The sequence below is a fragment of the Poecile atricapillus genome, chromosome 1, assembly GCF_030490865.1.
Source record: "Poecile atricapillus isolate bPoeAtr1 chromosome 1, bPoeAtr1.hap1, whole genome shotgun sequence".
Lineage (NCBI taxonomy): Eukaryota > Metazoa > Chordata > Aves > Passeriformes > Paridae > Poecile > Poecile atricapillus.
Genome location: NC_081249.1, coordinates 150,331,344 through 150,347,192, shown reverse-complemented (window position 1 = coordinate 150,347,192; position 15,849 = coordinate 150,331,344). Strand labels below are relative to the sequence as shown.

Here is a 15,849-nt window from a genome sequence, read left to right as displayed (position 1 = left end):
ATACAAGCATCATAAAGTCACCTCAGGACAATGCCAAATAGCTGTTTATTTTTCCTAACTCAATTTCAAACGGGTGTAATAGATTTGAGTTGAGATGCTACAACTGGTTGCAAAACTATAGTTCTTATTTGCGAAGTAATTATTTCTGCTCCTGTCTCTACCTGCAAATAAGACTGAAACATGCTAAAATAGTCACTAAAGAATATTAAAATATTTGACAAATAGTGCGGACAAAATTTGGATAATACTGTCACTTTAAATATCTCCTGCAAAAGGTAAAAAAATTACCCATACCACATTTCTTTAGGAAAAAAAACCTGCAGTACATACTATCATAACGTGTTTCTTCTTAACTGAATACTGAACAGAAGATACTCAATATGAAAAGTTCTGATATATTTATCCAGTCACAGCTCCCTCTTGTGAAATTCGTCATTACTACAAAAAACTAAGTCAGAATAGAGATTGCTTAAATTAAATTTTATGGTAGCTATTTACTTGATTCCTTTATTTTTATTTTTCTCATATTTAGAGAAAATTAGTGATATTTTAGGATTGAAATGTTGTATTTTCATGCCATTTCAATGCTAGAACAGATAATAATACAGTAAGGTTACACTAAAACCACACTTAGAGGAATATTACTTTTGTACAATGACATGATTTTGACATCCATAATCAAAATCATGGGGGTTTATTTCAGAAAATTTGTATCTAACCTATTTTTTATTACTGCTGATAAGTCTTTCTTCTATATAATTTGTTAGAGGGGTTTTTTTCCATTTACATTTTGCTGACATTTGGAAAAATACTAGCAATTTATTTTTGTTCTCTAGCTTTTGTGTCCCTAAGAGTTCAGGACACTGGGACGAGCTTGTTATCACTCTGTGTCTAAGCTTTGTAGTAATCTTAGTCTTTCTCTCAGTGAAGACTTGCTTTAGAACTAGTAACAGAATAGTTATAAAGGAAAAGCTGGAAGGCTTATTTCTAGTGCAGTGTTGCTTTTTTTTGACTACATAAAAGACTGCATTTGGTTAACTGTAGTGCTGTTGTTGGCACTTGAAGAATTACTCTGGAATAGGATAAAAACCCCCAACAAACAAACACAAAAAACAACAAACAAACACCCCAAAAAACCAAACCAAAACAAAAAAGACCACCACGGAGAAAAGGAAGCAGTTCTTCCTATAATGACAGAGTGCAAAGCCCACTGCAGGTGTCTGAGTTCACTGTACAGAACACGAATTTAGAAAGCTCAAGCCAAACTTGGTGCTAATGGTTCAAGTGCCACTTAAATTGCGGAGTGTGGCTTTGTGAGCAGAACATGATGGAAATAATGGATCACCTTGGGCAGACCTGCCCAGAGCCCAGGTAAGGCAGGGGAAAGCAACGGCAATGGGAAAACCTCGACTTTTTTTCTATGCGGATACCCGACTTCTCTGGCCATCAGGTACGGTGGAAGAGTCCAGTTTACCCACAGAACTGCGGTGGACAGCTGTTTGAAACTTATTTTCGGAGAAAGAGACACTTGTTTCCAATTGACCACTCAACTGAGCCATCCCCAAACTCGGCACCGCTGGCCCGACACTTGTGGGAGCGAGGGGCAGGCACGTGTTGGGGATGAGGAGACATGGGATGGAAGGATGAGGGAGATATGAGGATTGAAGGATGATGGAGACGCAAGGATGGAGGGAGACGCAAGGATGGAGGGAGACGTCCAGACACAGGGATTGAGGAAGATGAGGGGACTGAGGGACGAGACCGCTACCACGGTTGCACCCCAGCGGGCCCTTAGGCATCCAGCGCGATCGCCCGCTGGGAAGGCCCCGAGGCGGCGCACGGAGCAGGCGCGGCGGGGCAGCCCCGCGTGGCCGTTGGGCGGCCGGGGCCTGATTTCGAACGGCGAACGGCCCAATCAGAGGCGCGGGCGGGGCCGCGCGCTGGGTTTGAGCCGCGCGGTGAGCGGGGCCGCTATGGCTCCCGGCAGGGTCTGAGGGGCGGCGGGACCGGGCTGGGCCTGGGGAGAGAGGGTGGGGGGTGCAGGGATGGCGGAGCAGAGGCGGAGGTTGATACGGCTGGCGGTGCTAGAGGAGCTCCGGGCTTCGTACGGGATCAAGGTGAAAAGCGGGAGCTGCCTGACGGCTGCCAAGGCACCGGGAGCAGCAGCGGCGACGGAGGTGAGTGGGGCGGGGGAGCTCAGAGGGCTCCGCTTCACGGGCCGGGCAGAGCCAAAGCTCACACGGGTCCAGGGGCTGGTTCTGTCACCGGGATCCTGGTTCCGGCAGCGGTGCCGTTCCCGTAATGCAGCGACTCCTGCCAGCCCCTAACGGGGCATCACCTCCTGTAATGGGGAAAGGGCTTTTCCCCCTTCCCTTGAGCGTGCAGGCGCTCCCGGGGCCGTTGCACAGCCGTGTTATGATTCAGGAAGGTAATGGCTCGGTGGCGCTGCATGCCCCCGCCCCCGGCAGTTTGGGACTCGCGTGTTGCTGGGCAGGCCAGATGGCGAAGGAGATGTGTTCCTCTTTGTTCGTGGGCTTGTTGGCCACTGAAACACGCACGTTCGCCTCTGATCTGTGCTAGAGCCTTTTATGCTGCGCTGTGATTGATGTCACTCACCACGGAATTCAAATTTTATTATTTCTTGGAATATAGCTACGGTGTTGTTTCTAAAAGCTGTATGTCTTTTACTTGATTTTTTAGATTTCTGGGTTTTTTTGAAGGGCTTTATTTGCATGGTTTCTTAGTATAAGGCATGACTTATCCTAAGTACAGATATTTTGGCACAGATAGTTCTTGCCTTGATTTGCCAGTGGTCCAGGAATGAAATCTGTCCCATTACCTTAAATACTTGTTTTGAATGTGATGATACCTGGTCAGAGCATTGATCTTCTAATCTTGAATTTATAAAGTGTGGACCACAGTCAAGTCCTAAATAAGATTTCTGTGCAACTGGTGTGGCACAGAGCTGAACATCCCCAGACCGAGCTTTCTGTTAGGCTGAGAAGACATCACACAATGCTGCAGTAATCTTTGGTCAGTATAAACTGAGGAAGTTGAGAAGACGTGCTTGATTTGGGTTGTTTGGAAAGGGAGAAAGCAAGAGTAAAGTTAGAATTAGTTTTCTTCCCTTTGTCAATATCAAACATCTGGTTCTAGACTTTTCCATTTGAAGAGAAGATTATAAGAGCTGTGAATAATATACGTATATCTTGATAAAAGATGTCTCCGTTTCTGTGTGTAGTGCATTGTATGCAAGAAAGAAAATGTGTTCTTAGCTACTGAGCAGGGTAGATAAAGCTACAGAGTAACATTTGTTTTGCCAAGGGATGTCTTATTTCTGCTCTGAGGGAACAGACATAATTTTATCAGCTTTATTATTTTAATAAAAAAATTAAATCACGACTTCTGATACTTCAAAACCTAGTGAAGTGAGCATATCAGTTAGGAATTTTAAATGTTGAACTCCAAACCACTGGAATTTTCTAGTATGTGATCATGTACACAAAGAAAAAACCGTTTTTTCTTAGAGTTAATTTTCTGTTTGTAGTTTTAGTAGCAACCTGGAACACAATGACAGATGTGTTGCTTCTCTTTCCTGACTGTTGTATTTGTTTTCTGTAGGACAGATTAGATTTGGTCTCATGGAGTAGTTACTGATTAACTATTTTCCTAACATGGACAGCACATTGAATTCCAGCTATGAATGACTAAGAGTTTGCATTCAGCTCTAAGAACAAGTTGGGCACGATCTTAGTCCTCTTCCGCTTGGGAGAGGGACTGGCTTGCACGTTCTGTAAACATGAATATAAAAAGTAAAGTAGAAGTTGTTGATGCCGTAGATGAACATCAGTAGTAATGACTGACAAGATTTACTTATTTTCTAATCTGTAACATATTCTAATGTCTTGCTCTAAGGCAGTAGAGATCAGTTTAAGAGCAAATGCTAAATATGAAGTTCAAAACAGCTGTCTAGATTGTTCTGTTGACTTTAATCATTCCCAAAACAGCAATCTTGAGTATCTGAGATGAAGAAAAATGTATTAAAAAAAAAGTTATTTCAAATATCTTGTGCTGATTTTTAAGAAAAATAGGATATAATCCATTTGAAAAACTAAGGTGACATTCCAAAACAATCTGGTTAATATCCTTACTGATTTGTGAGTCCTGTAAGAAAACTACTTGTAAAATAAGAAATGTAAAACTTACTGCTGAAAAGCTTTCTACTCTTTCACAATAATCTAGGGTGTTACCTGTAACTAGAATCAGCTGAGTTTTAGATATCTGGTGATGACAGCGTGATCCAGACAATACCTCTTATCTGAAAGAGGTTTTTTTTGTCTTAACTACCCTTATGTCTGCTTGTGGAATGTATGCTTCTTTGTAACATGTAGTTAATTATATCAACTTTTGAATGACACTATTTGAATTTTGTATTTCAGGGTAAAATCTTTGGAATATCTTTTCATGCATTGCCACAATCACTTGTGCCAGAATATGGTTATATTCCAAGGTAAATTAACGATGTATTTTTAGATTTTGTGCTTTGCTCTCTTTATGGTGCTGAACCCTTGTCAGAAGAAGGAACGTGATATTTGTTCCATGCCTGCTAGAGCTTCTGGGGGATACAAGTATAGTTCCAGGTAGAAAAGGAGGGATGCAGAAGTTAGAGAATTCAGAGCTCTTACACAGTTGTATTTCTTTATACTCTTGTCATTGGGGAAAATTATTCTATATATTAAGTTTTACAAAAAATGGTGAAATAGTTTTTTTCAAAAACTTTTTTAAAGCCTTATTCTGAGCATCAGAACTATGTTACTGTTCTTTTCTCAGCTTTCTCGTTGATTCGTGTGAATATTTGGAAGAACATGTTCATACTGAAGGACTCTTCAGAAAGTCTGGATCTCTTGTTCGCTTAAAAGCTTTAAAGGTATTCTCTAAAGCTGCTCTTGCTTTTTTCTTAAGCTGCTTTTCATTTGAGCGTGTTTTAATTTTTGGACTCTTCTCGATCATAGATTCCTAGATGCCTGCTTTAGAAATAATAGATCTAGTGCAGAAGCTGATAGGCTTCCACCTTTTTTTGTTTTCTTTTAAATATTTTGCCTTCTGGGTGATGAGAATAGTTTGTGACTGAACAAACTCAATAGCAATTGTGCACACAGGATACTATCAGGATACTTGTTTAGCAATATTCTCCTGGTGGAAAGGAGATGGGAAATCTCTAAATTAGCACACATGGCCTGCCAACCTTGTGTCTCATTGTAGATAATGTAGCTGGGTAAAACATGACAAGGCTGAAACTAACAATGTGGAAAATATGACTGTTGTGACATGGGCTAGAGCATTACTGCCAAAATTTAGAAATCTGACAATATGTTGAAGACTTTAAATTGTGCTTCTTATAAAAAATTTCAGAGTAAACTGGATCAAGGTGAAAACTGCCTCTCAGCTGCGCTGCCATGTGATGTTGCAGGGCTTCTCAAACAGTTCTTTAGAGAGCTGCCAGAACCCATCCTTCCACCTCACCTGCAGGAAGGCCTATTCAAAGCTCAGCAGCTTGGAAATGAGACGAAAAGTGCCACCGTGTTGCTGTCATGTTTGATGGCTGACAGAACAATTGCAGCTTTGAGATACTTTTTCAACTTTCTGAGAACTGTGTCCTTAAGGTCAGTGTAAAGGGTGTGCTTGTGAACAGCTCTGAATTCCCTTAACCACTTCTCTGTCCAGGCAAGTGCTGTAACCTTTCTGTGAGTGGTTTGCCATTTTGAACTTTCATATCTGCAGATATTCACTTGATTCAGTCATAGTCTTTTATTTCATAAATCCAAGGTTTTCTTTATGAAAACTTAAGTAACCAGAGCCTTGACTTTGTTCAAGCTTTGTTCAGCAGAATTGCCATAATTTGATACCTTTCATACCCTAAAACTTAGGGAGATCTATACCTTCTTGATTTCAGTAACATAGTTGTTCAATTATCTGGTTTGAATGCATACATCTGTACATTAATCTTGTTATGTAAGCACTCCGGAGAACGAGTCCATTTTTTTTAACTGCATTTGTCTTGCTTAGTCTTTTCTTTCTTGACTGCTTATATTCTGATAATTTGAATTTAAAAAGCCTTCTCTTGTTAAGATCCAGTGAAAACAGAATGGATAGCAGTAATCTGGCAGTGATTTTTGCTCCCAACCTCTTGCACTCGAATGAAAATGAAAAGATATCCACTAGTACAGAAAAAAAACTTCGCTTGCAAGCTGCTGTTGTGGAAACACTTATTGACCATGCGGCAGAAATCGGTAAGATAAATGCTTATGAACATGTCTCCATGCACCAACCCATGTACAGCTTTTCTTTTCAACTTTTAAGAATAATTTAAAAAAAATACTTCTTGATTATTCCAGGACAAGTACCAGAATTTATCTTGGAAAAAATTCCTTCAATGTTTGGTGTTGATATCTTTCAATCTACTCCCTCACTGTGGGGCCATGAAGACAGTGAAAATGAATCTCCCAGTGAATGTAAGAGGAGGAGGCACCGAAGTGTTGGGGGTAGGTATGTTTTGTGAAACTTTCAAAACCAAAAACAGAATTGAGACTTCAGGTAGTCTGATCCTAAGCACTTGCTTCTTCCACAGGCAGAGCAGATGTCTTCAAAACTGGTTTGGTTTGATTTGCAGAATTGATATAAGATTTCAGTAATCACATTATTGTACATTTACTCAGTTTTCTAGTCTGTTGTCTACTAAAGAAGCTATTTTGAATTTGTGTAGCCAAATTAATGTTCTGGCTTTTTGTTGAGTCAACTTCAGATCCTGTTGCAGAAGGCTAAAGGATTTGTTTGTTTTTGTTGCTAATTTTGAAATGGTACTTTAATATATACTATGAGAAAGCAGGGATGCAGATAGCAAGTGTGTTTTGAATTAGAGTAGCTATTTTGTGTTTTGAAATGTAAATTATTGGATACTGTGTGCTCTGGAATCATGGATCTGGGATTTTGGGTGAGGTTTTTTCAGTTTTCCACAGGGTTGAAGTCGGTTTTTTATGCCAGATATGGACAATCAAATGGTACATTCTCAGTTCTGCACTCTCTTAAAGGAAATACTATGGAACATGCATGCTTGACTTCATTCAAATTCCCTGCAAAGGGATCTTTTATGTATTGCCATGAAAACATAGGTGTTTATTTAGCTCATGTACCTAGAGTATTAAACCTGACAGTAGTTGAAATTAAGGCTGTATGATTGTATGTTTAGCCGTGGCATGTTTTTTTGTGTATTGTGCTTATCTGCTCTGTTTGTTGGGGTTTTTGTTTTGTTTTTTTAAAAACAATTTTTATTTTAAGGAAAATAGATTTTGCAGCTGCTGTGAAAGCCATAAAAACTATCTTGGTGGGAAGATCTGGGTTATGATATTCTGTACATAAAACAACCATTTAAACTGGTTTGCTTTCTCCCTGAAAAAAAATGCGAATTAAACTTGAATTAAAAACAGCAAGACAAGCTTCACATTTAACTTTGATTGCTCGGTGTGTCTTGCATTTCAGATATTGTTAGTGGAGCATTGAATAAATTTAAAACTAACAGAACACCCTCCACTACACCTCAACAAGACAGAAGCGGTAGGTATTGGGATATTTGTACTGAGTAAAGCCCATGCAGTATCTTCTGGATTTGTTAACTATATTCAACAGTTTTTTTTAACTAAAGAATTAGAACTTGGTTGAAGGTAAGTGATTAAATTTAAATTGTTTAAAATGAAATATAGATACATATTTATTGAGGATACTGCATTTACTGTAATCCTTGGAGCAGCTACAATCACTGCAGTAGTGGGCTGTGTGGTTTAGCTCTGTGGGATTACCCAGCCAAACTTGTGCTTTTTAGCTAATGAACCACTAAGGCTTCAGTGCAGTAGTGCAGCATTTTATCATCTTTGGAATGAATCTGCGAGGACTAAAATTCTTTTCAAACTTACCATCTCTAAAACTTATGGAAGATGATTATACATTTACTTTCTCCTAATACCTATATTGTTTTATTTATGTGTGGGTTTGGATTTTCCTTTCTGGTACTCTAAACTTGCAAAAAACCCAACAAAATAATAAACCAAACCCTAAGCTATACTGATTGCTTTGCCTGTTCAAAATGCATGCACTTTGGCTAAGCTTTTGCAGCAAGTTTTTTTCAGAGTTAAAATAAAAACTCAAAACAAACGTTTACTTTACTGAAGTCTCCAGCTTTTAATCTATTACTGCAAATTTGATTTTCTTAATTACAGTCCTTTCATCAGTGACGCCGGTGGTTCTTACTCCGAGTACCAAGCGGAAACTTCCAACTGATTGCTCTCAGGGCTTGTCCAGCAAGAAGAGACGATCTTTTAAGCACAGTTTTGCCTTTGAGTTTTTGCCAAGTAGCATTTTTAACAGCAGCTCAACACCAGCATCAGGTACAGTGCCATCACTTTTTCCTTGCTGGTTGAAGTGGTTGTTGGTGGCTTTAAATTTGAGAGTGGAGCTGTTCTTGTTGGTGAATCATTGATACTTGTTGCTGAAGTGTTCCTCACACTACTGCCCCATCTTGGTAAATACTGTATGTTTATGTTCATTGGTGACTCATGTTACATAGATTGAGCGAAAGCCAAATTCTTTCTTGTTTTTTTTTTTTTCCACTGATCTCTCATACTTGCAGTCTTGACGTCATTTTACCTTTTTTACTCCATATGTATCACTCGAGTTATGCTCCTGTTTCTTTCTTGGCACACAAATCCATGAAGACTGCCTATGCTTTCAACCTTTTGAAAGTTGTAGCCTTCTGTCTCCTAAATGCATAGATAGCTGATCTTAGCTCTATGTGAAATGTAATAGTTGCTTTCATAAAGCTTCTTTCTTGTTTCCTGTCACCTCTTGATGCTCATGCTTTTCCTCTAGATCTCAAAACTCTAGAGCAAATTTTACCTTTGTTTGACAGTACTTTAGTACCACTTTACTAGAGTGCTTCCAACCATCAGGCTCCTCTGAAAATGCTGTTTTATTTTTATTTAGTTCTTTAATGTGCTGCCAACAGAAGTTAGAGTGGAAAGATATTTCTAGATTGGCTGTTTTGCTTGATTTTTTATTTTTTCCCCCATCAAATGAGTATTCTAAAACTTAATGTTTTTCTTAAATCATTTCATGTTCTCCATTAAATTCTTGTTTCTATGGATAAGCAAACCAAAGCAATGATATTTTATAAAGACAGCAGTGATGCATATGTTTCATAAAATGTACAGTTTTAAAAAAAGTAACTCTTTTCTGCATTGTTGCTTTAGCTGTTCTGGCTAGGTATGTAAAAAAAGCACACTGCGAATAATAATGAGACTCTAATTTTTCTTCTTGTGCTCTTAAATTTGAGGAACTGATCTGATGATAATAGTGTGGAAACTTATTTGAGGTCGTGATATCTGTAGCATGTAATTAATTGCATTCCAGACACTTCTATGGATGCTACAAGCAACAGCTTTGTTTCATTTTAAAGTGGAAGTCAAAGTAATTTCAAGCCAGCGCTCTACAAAATCAGCAAAAAAAATTGTGCTGTTTTAAAAACCTGTTCTTTGTGTTAACTCGCAAGTCTTTATCTGAAAAAATGTGACTATTTTAAGTTCATATAAATGTAATTTTGTCTCTGTAGTTCATTTTGAAGCAAGTCCTTGTGTGTGTCTTGAGTCATCACAAACCTCACTATCTCCTTCAACTGTTGGTGAAAATCACGTGTCCAGTACAGGGAATAGAAGAAGTAAACGACTTGCAGGCAAAAAACTATACAGGTAATTAACTCTCAAAACCTAAAGATAAATTGGAAAGATGTGTCTAGACCCCTTGAATAATGACTCAATCTGTCTCTAAAATTATTTGGCTTGGTAGATTTTTACAGTGGTCTTAAAACCACCAGATCTTCAGATGCTGCAAAATTGAGCTCAAACAAAATAAGATCTGGTATAGTAGCTTTCTGTGCCTATTAAAAATGGCGGGCAATAAGGCAATAAAATAAGTAAAACTGGAGGAAATAACTGTAAATGAATGTCAGGGTGTTTTCATTGCTGTCCTAAAGAGTTTGTCCTTTTTTCCCTTGTGTCCTTCCAGGGCTGAATCAGGGAAGACAGGTTGTTTTTCTCCAAAGATAAGCCGGAAAGAAATGGTTCGTAGGTCTTTACGCTTGAAATTTGGTTTGGGGAAAAGCAACAGAGACATGGTAAGTACCCAGTCCTCTTGATACTCTGCATATTTTAATCCAGAGTTTGGGACACTGCTTTTCAGAAGTAGGAAGGATGTATTTTGCAGTGGAGGGATCCCAGTGTTAATTGAATCTGCTTGCTGTCAAGTACAAGAAGTTTGAGGTTTATTTGCATAGCAGTAACTGATCAGCTTGTACTGTGTTTGGCTGGCATGGGGCAAGACTGAGGGAGGGAGCAGCTGACCTGAATTGACCAGGGAGCAATTCCATGCCATGTAATGTTAGGCTCACCAGTAAAACTGGGATGGGGATAATTTATGGGAAGTAGCCACTGCTCAGAGGCTTGCTGAGAATTGGCCTGATTGTTCTAAGTGATGACCTTTGCATCATGGGTGGAGTTTTTTTTTTGTCTGTTGTGGGAATGTGTCCCTTTTCTTCTTTCCAATTCTCTCCCTCATCCTGTTGGGGAATGGGAAAAGCAAGCATGTGGCTGGATGGGAGCTTGCCTGCTTGTTGGGATCACCATGCTTGCGATCAGTGGGTCTCAGTTCCTGACCTGGTACAGCCTGGGCACAGTCACTTTGGTCACAGTGTGATTAAGTCTGCCCGACTGCAGGGAGGCTGTTTCCCACCTAGGTCTGCAGAGAGTCAAGGCAAGAGGAGGTATGGCCAAGAAAAAGCTGCTGTGGCTGATTTGTATAGAGTTTTCCTGAAGCTTCCTCTGTAAATGAGATTCCAAATTACAAGTTTATATAAAAACAATCAACGTTTTTTCTTTGTTCAAGAATATTGTATCAGGATGTGCAGCTGGCAATAGATCAGAAAATATTGGAAGGCGTCTTGCAAGTCAGCAAGGTTTGGAAAGCAGAACTGAATGTGCAAAAAGGGATGTACTCTTCAGCCCATATGTCAATGAAAAATTCCCTAAGAAAGGTAATTGCCTAACCAAATATATTAGATGGGGAAAGCTTTTTTTTTGTTTGTTTGTTTTTTACTTTACAAAAGCAACTTTATGCATAAAAGTATAAAAGCAATTGGATTAACTTGTAGCTAGTCAAAAGCCACTTGTATGTTAATAGCTTCTTGGGGAAAAAGATAGGTTTTTAGAGCAAACTTATTGTGTTTCTAGTGTATTTCAGTAGCTCTCTTAGTAAACGAGAGGAGATGCATGATTTCACTTAGTATTTTAACCTTACATTTCTGAAATTTAAGGGCATAATGGCATCTTAAAACTCAGTGTTGCTTTAATTACTTTTAGTAAGAATTTTTATCTGTAGTTATTAAATTCACAAATTATTCTTAAACACTGTGGTATTTATTTTAAGGTTCAAGGAATGTAAGCAAGTCAGAAGAAAACTTGCTAACTCCAAAATGTCACAATAAAGTCGTTCACCGAATGTCATGGAATAGTCCTGCTGTTACGGATTCTCAGGTGATCAACAAGAATGAGCAAATTCTGCCTGGACACTCTGAAATGGGAGTCAGCTCTTCAGAATCTGTTTTGATATTTGAAAAGCCACCAGTTATTCCAAATGAATTCAAATCTGCAACTGTAAGCAAACAGGAAAACAACGTGGAACTTGTGCTTTGTGAAGATGAAAATGAATCAACTACAGAAACATTACTGAAAGTTAAGCAAGCCTTCTCTGCATCTGGTAATATTCTTCACAACTTGATAGGTGATAAAAAGTCATCCCTCTCAGTTGTAGCAAGTGAAATATTAAATGAAACTCCATGTCCCTCAGGGCTCAGTTCAGCAAAAGAATTGTTAGTGGAAGAAGTTTCTGAACATGTAGTAAATACAAAATCCAGAGAGCTGTTGCACCAATTTCATCAATCTTCTGCTGCTGATGAACAGCAATCAAAAAAAGAGGGAATTGACATTTTGGAGAAAAGAAACTTCAAAACTTCTATTGAGATTGAACTTCAGGTCCCAAAACCAGATATAAAAAAAGTAAAAGAACCTCCTATGCCTCAAGTACTAGCCAAGGAAGATAAGTGTACTGTTGAGAACAGTTCAGCAAAAGATGACTTAGACAAATCAGATTTCTCTGGAAGAAAAGAGGCAATAGAATTAATACACTCACAAACAGCTGAAAACTCTACGGTAAAGTGCTGTAACTTGGAAGAGAGTACTGCTAAAACTTCTTTGGCAGGACAACTGCCTACTTCGCAGTTGCCTAAATCACAAAATGAAATGGGCAACCAGTACTTGAAAGCTGAAAATTCAGATAAAGTTTTAGTTAAAATATCAACTGTTTCTGACCATGGGAAGGTTTCTGACCACATACAGTGGTTCAACCAGCTTTCATTAAATGATTCAAATTCCGCAAGCATAACTAAACCACCTCTGAAGTTTCAACGTACTCCAGTTAGACAGTCTGTAAGGAGAATGAATTCCCTTTTGGAGGCTAACAGACAATCTGTAAGCTCTCAGACGGTTAAATCTAGTGGTGTTGGTTCACCACTTGTTAAATCTTTGAGCTATGATTCTGCCCTATTCCCCTGCACAGAAAAACCCTCAAAGAATTCCATGCTTTTGCCACGCAGGAGTGAAAGCACACGTGACCAAGTTTCTGTAGCTCATAAGCAGCTAGACTTAACATCCAAATCATGTTGCAGGCCATTAAATCCATCAGACAAGCCTGATGTTTCTGTCAGAGCTGTTGGAATCCATGAACAAAAAACAACTGTTCGTCCATCAAAGTCTGTTCTAGAAGATCTAACCAATCATGAAATGGTTAAATCCAGTTTGAAAGTTAATGCAAATATAAATATTCCAGGTGCTGCCCAAGAAAAATCTATAATCACAAGAAGTGCTTCAGGAAGAGAAAGAGTTCGTTACAGAGGCTCTCCAAAGAATCCAATATCTGAAGTAAAACTGCTACCAACTGCAAAGCCTGTAGACTTATAAGAACAAATGTGATGGCTAAATGGGTTCTTTGTAACTTGGTTAACTTTTGGAAAAATCTAAATTTGTATGATATTTTGTAGCTCTTTATATTTGTAATTTTTCCTTTGTTTTAAATGAATGAGTTGTGAAGATGTACAAATAGCTATTTGTTTCATGTTGAGGTTTTCTTCATTTACTGAAACTTCTGTAAATGCTAGTCAGTTCAAGTAAATGAATTTGACTTATAAAACAATCTGTTAATCTGTAAATAATCTAACAGAAATGTTTGTGTTAGATCTCAAATTTTGATCATCTCAGCTTCTAAACATGCTGCATCTCCCAAAACTGTTCTTGCAGTATTTAGATTAAGTTCAGAAACAATTTCTCAAAGATTTAAAACAAATATAACAGACATGTGAAGGGAAGTGTTTTGATGCTGAGCATTAGCAGTTAAATTAATTTACTTTTTAGTTTTAAGTGTACTGTAGCACCCCTTGATACTACCAAGTTGGACCTCATATGAGCTCTATTTCTTTTGAGACAATGTTTGTAATTTTTGTTGGAGTAAATTGGGAGTGTATTTTACTAGTTGAGTAGGTAAATGTCAAAACATAATCCATGTGTGCACACACTGGAGAATTATTAGAACAAAATGTGCAGTTTATTCAAGAACTGAAAAGTCTTAAAACTTCATCCAGTGTTGTGTACTACAGTAGGTACCAAGTATTTTCAGTTACGAGTAATAAAATGTTTTATCTTTAATATGAGAGGGGAGTTTTAACTTATTTTTAGAGCTGTAGAATTATGTTAACTGTGTGGTGCAGAAGCTGGGTGTAGATGCTGAAAATGTTGCAAGAGATGAATGTGAGAAGCCATAGCATGTTAAAGGTTGATTTGCACAAGCAAATGTTTACATCTTTTGGAATGAAAACTGTTTGTCTGTCATCAGTTGTAAAATTATTTAAGAGTAAACACTTGAAACCATTCATTAGCTTTTTGTGTGTGAATTGCTTATTGGCAAAATGCTAGAGCTGAAGCACTGGGTACTTTTGGTTTTAATAAAACCATTGTTTTATCCCTTTTCTGAGCTTGTTCTTTTATAATGACTTGAAAAGTTAGATTATGCTGTTATATGCAGACTGTAGACACCAAAATTAGTAAGTCTGAAAATACTGAGGCCAGAAGTAAATCTGTTCTGGCTGTCCTTTTTGTTCATCTTAGCTACATGTTTGTAATTCTCACAACTAGCAAAAGGCACGATGCAGTATAGTTTATCAGCCGTAGTCTTCTGAATCTCTTAAAAGGATATGTTAACCAAAAGAATAGATCTTTTCTGTTCCCTATCTCCTTCCCCCTGTATCCACCAATTTGCAAGCTGAATTGGTTCAGCTACTTGATCTGTGGAAACCTCCTGCCTCACTCTTGCTACATTCCTGTAATACCTAATGCCAGGGAGGCAGGCATGAGGGGATCTTAACCAGATTGCTTGGTGCTATGGTTAAGAACGGGAAGCTTCAGCTTCATGAAGTAAAGGAGTGAATATTGCAGTTCACCACCATCCAAAGAGGAAGCTGCTTCTCTTGGCAACATGTTCCTACTCCCTGCCTTAAACTGGTGCTGGCAGATCCCTCAGTAGGCTGAGCAGGCACCAGAACACCATGTTTTGGATCATCTCAGGTAAGGATCAGCAAAACATCTTCCAGCTGTGATTGCTGATGCAAGGAGGTAGGAGCTGGAAACAGGACAGGAGGAAATAAAGGCAGGGTCAGGAAGAAAAATGAGGTCTGACTCCTCTAATAGTGAGGTGTCACACTGATGCTTGTTTAGAAGATTAAGATTTGATTGTCAAAGCCGCATTAGCATTCAAAATATTTGGTATATATTAACAGTGTGTGGAGCAGTAAGCTACTTTTGATCATCCATTCAAGCTAGTCTTGAAGCATCTAAATTTAGATTCTTAGGGGGAATTTGGTAGGGCCCTGACAAAGAAACCTGTATCAGAAAAAAATGGTTTAAGGAAGTTCTGGTTTTAGAAGTTTTGCAGAACAGTTTGGACAAACATCCCTTTATGTAAAGCTGATTATGTTTCGCTGAAAGAAACACTGCCAAGTGAAGTCCCTTCTGCTTAATCCTGCAAGTTACAACTTTCATAATGTACCAGAGACTGGTAAAAAGAGAATAATCAACATGTACCAGTGCAGTTCATGGGACCATTGTGGTTTATGGGGCATAATCTCAATTTTTTTGTGGTCAGCTGTACTAAACTGGGATGTGATGCATTCCCATCAGCAGCAGTGAAAGTGTGACACATAAAATAACCTTTAGAAGCTACTGTTTGCCACGTGTTGTATTAGATGAGCGACTCCACTTAGCAGGACTTTTGTAGTTACCTTTTTGGTAACCTCCACACTGCATGATGTGTCTAGATTTGTTTAATTGGAGCCATTTACCTTCAAGGCCTTGGAGATGGTTGCCGTGTTGCTGCCCTGTAAACCCGCCGTTAGGTAACACTGAGTAAACCCATGGATCATAGTATTGTAGAGACAGAAATCACAGTAGGAAGATGGATACTCTCCCAGGAGTATGTAATTATTTCTGTCACCGTTAAGGCATCAAAATCCTTCAGTTTTATTTTTAGACTGTTAAATTAAAAAGGGAGGTTTTACTTTCCCCGAGCTCTGTGTGTATGGGCCAAAGCCCCCAGGAGCTCCCTGTAGGTGCGGGCAGCCCCGGCTGCGCACGGAGGATGCGCGGC

The 15,849-nt window shown here is 38.8% G+C and overlaps 1 protein-coding gene across 2 annotated transcripts; it reads left to right on the top strand.

Moving 5' to 3' along the window:
- Window positions 1–2,030: 2,030 nt before the first annotated feature.
- Window positions 2,031–14,177, top strand: ARHGAP11A (Rho GTPase activating protein 11A). Of its 2 annotated transcripts, XM_058863249.1 has the most exons (12): window positions 2,031–2,177; window positions 4,440–4,510; window positions 4,831–4,927; window positions 5,413–5,663; window positions 6,130–6,290; window positions 6,396–6,542; window positions 7,537–7,611; window positions 8,271–8,438; window positions 9,659–9,794; window positions 10,111–10,219; window positions 10,987–11,134; window positions 11,527–14,177. In XM_058863249.1, exons 1-12 carry the CDS (start codon window positions 2,046–2,048, stop codon window positions 13,113–13,115), a joined length of 3,084 nt encoding a protein of 1,027 aa, XP_058719232.1. In that variant the 5' UTR covers window positions 2,031–2,045; the 3' UTR covers window positions 13,116–14,177. The 2 variants fall into 2 exon arrangements, with proteins under 2 accessions (XP_058719232.1, XP_058719242.1); XM_058863259.1 differs by lacking the exon at window positions 7,537–7,611.
- The last annotated feature ends 1,672 nt before the right edge of the window (window positions 14,178–15,849 follow it).

Coding starts and splice junctions, on each gene's coding strand:
- ARHGAP11A (XM_058863249.1), top strand. CDS start 2,046: ATGGCGGAGCAGAGGCGGAGGTTGATACGGCTGGCGGTGCTAGAGGAG. Junction 8,439..9,658: donor CAGCTCAACACCAGCATCAG/GTACAGTGCCAT, acceptor TTGTCTCTGTAG/TTCATTTTGAAGCAAGTCCT. Junction 10,220..10,986: donor GGAAAAGCAACAGAGACATG/GTAAGTACCCAG, acceptor TCTTTGTTCAAG/AATATTGTATCAGGATGTGC.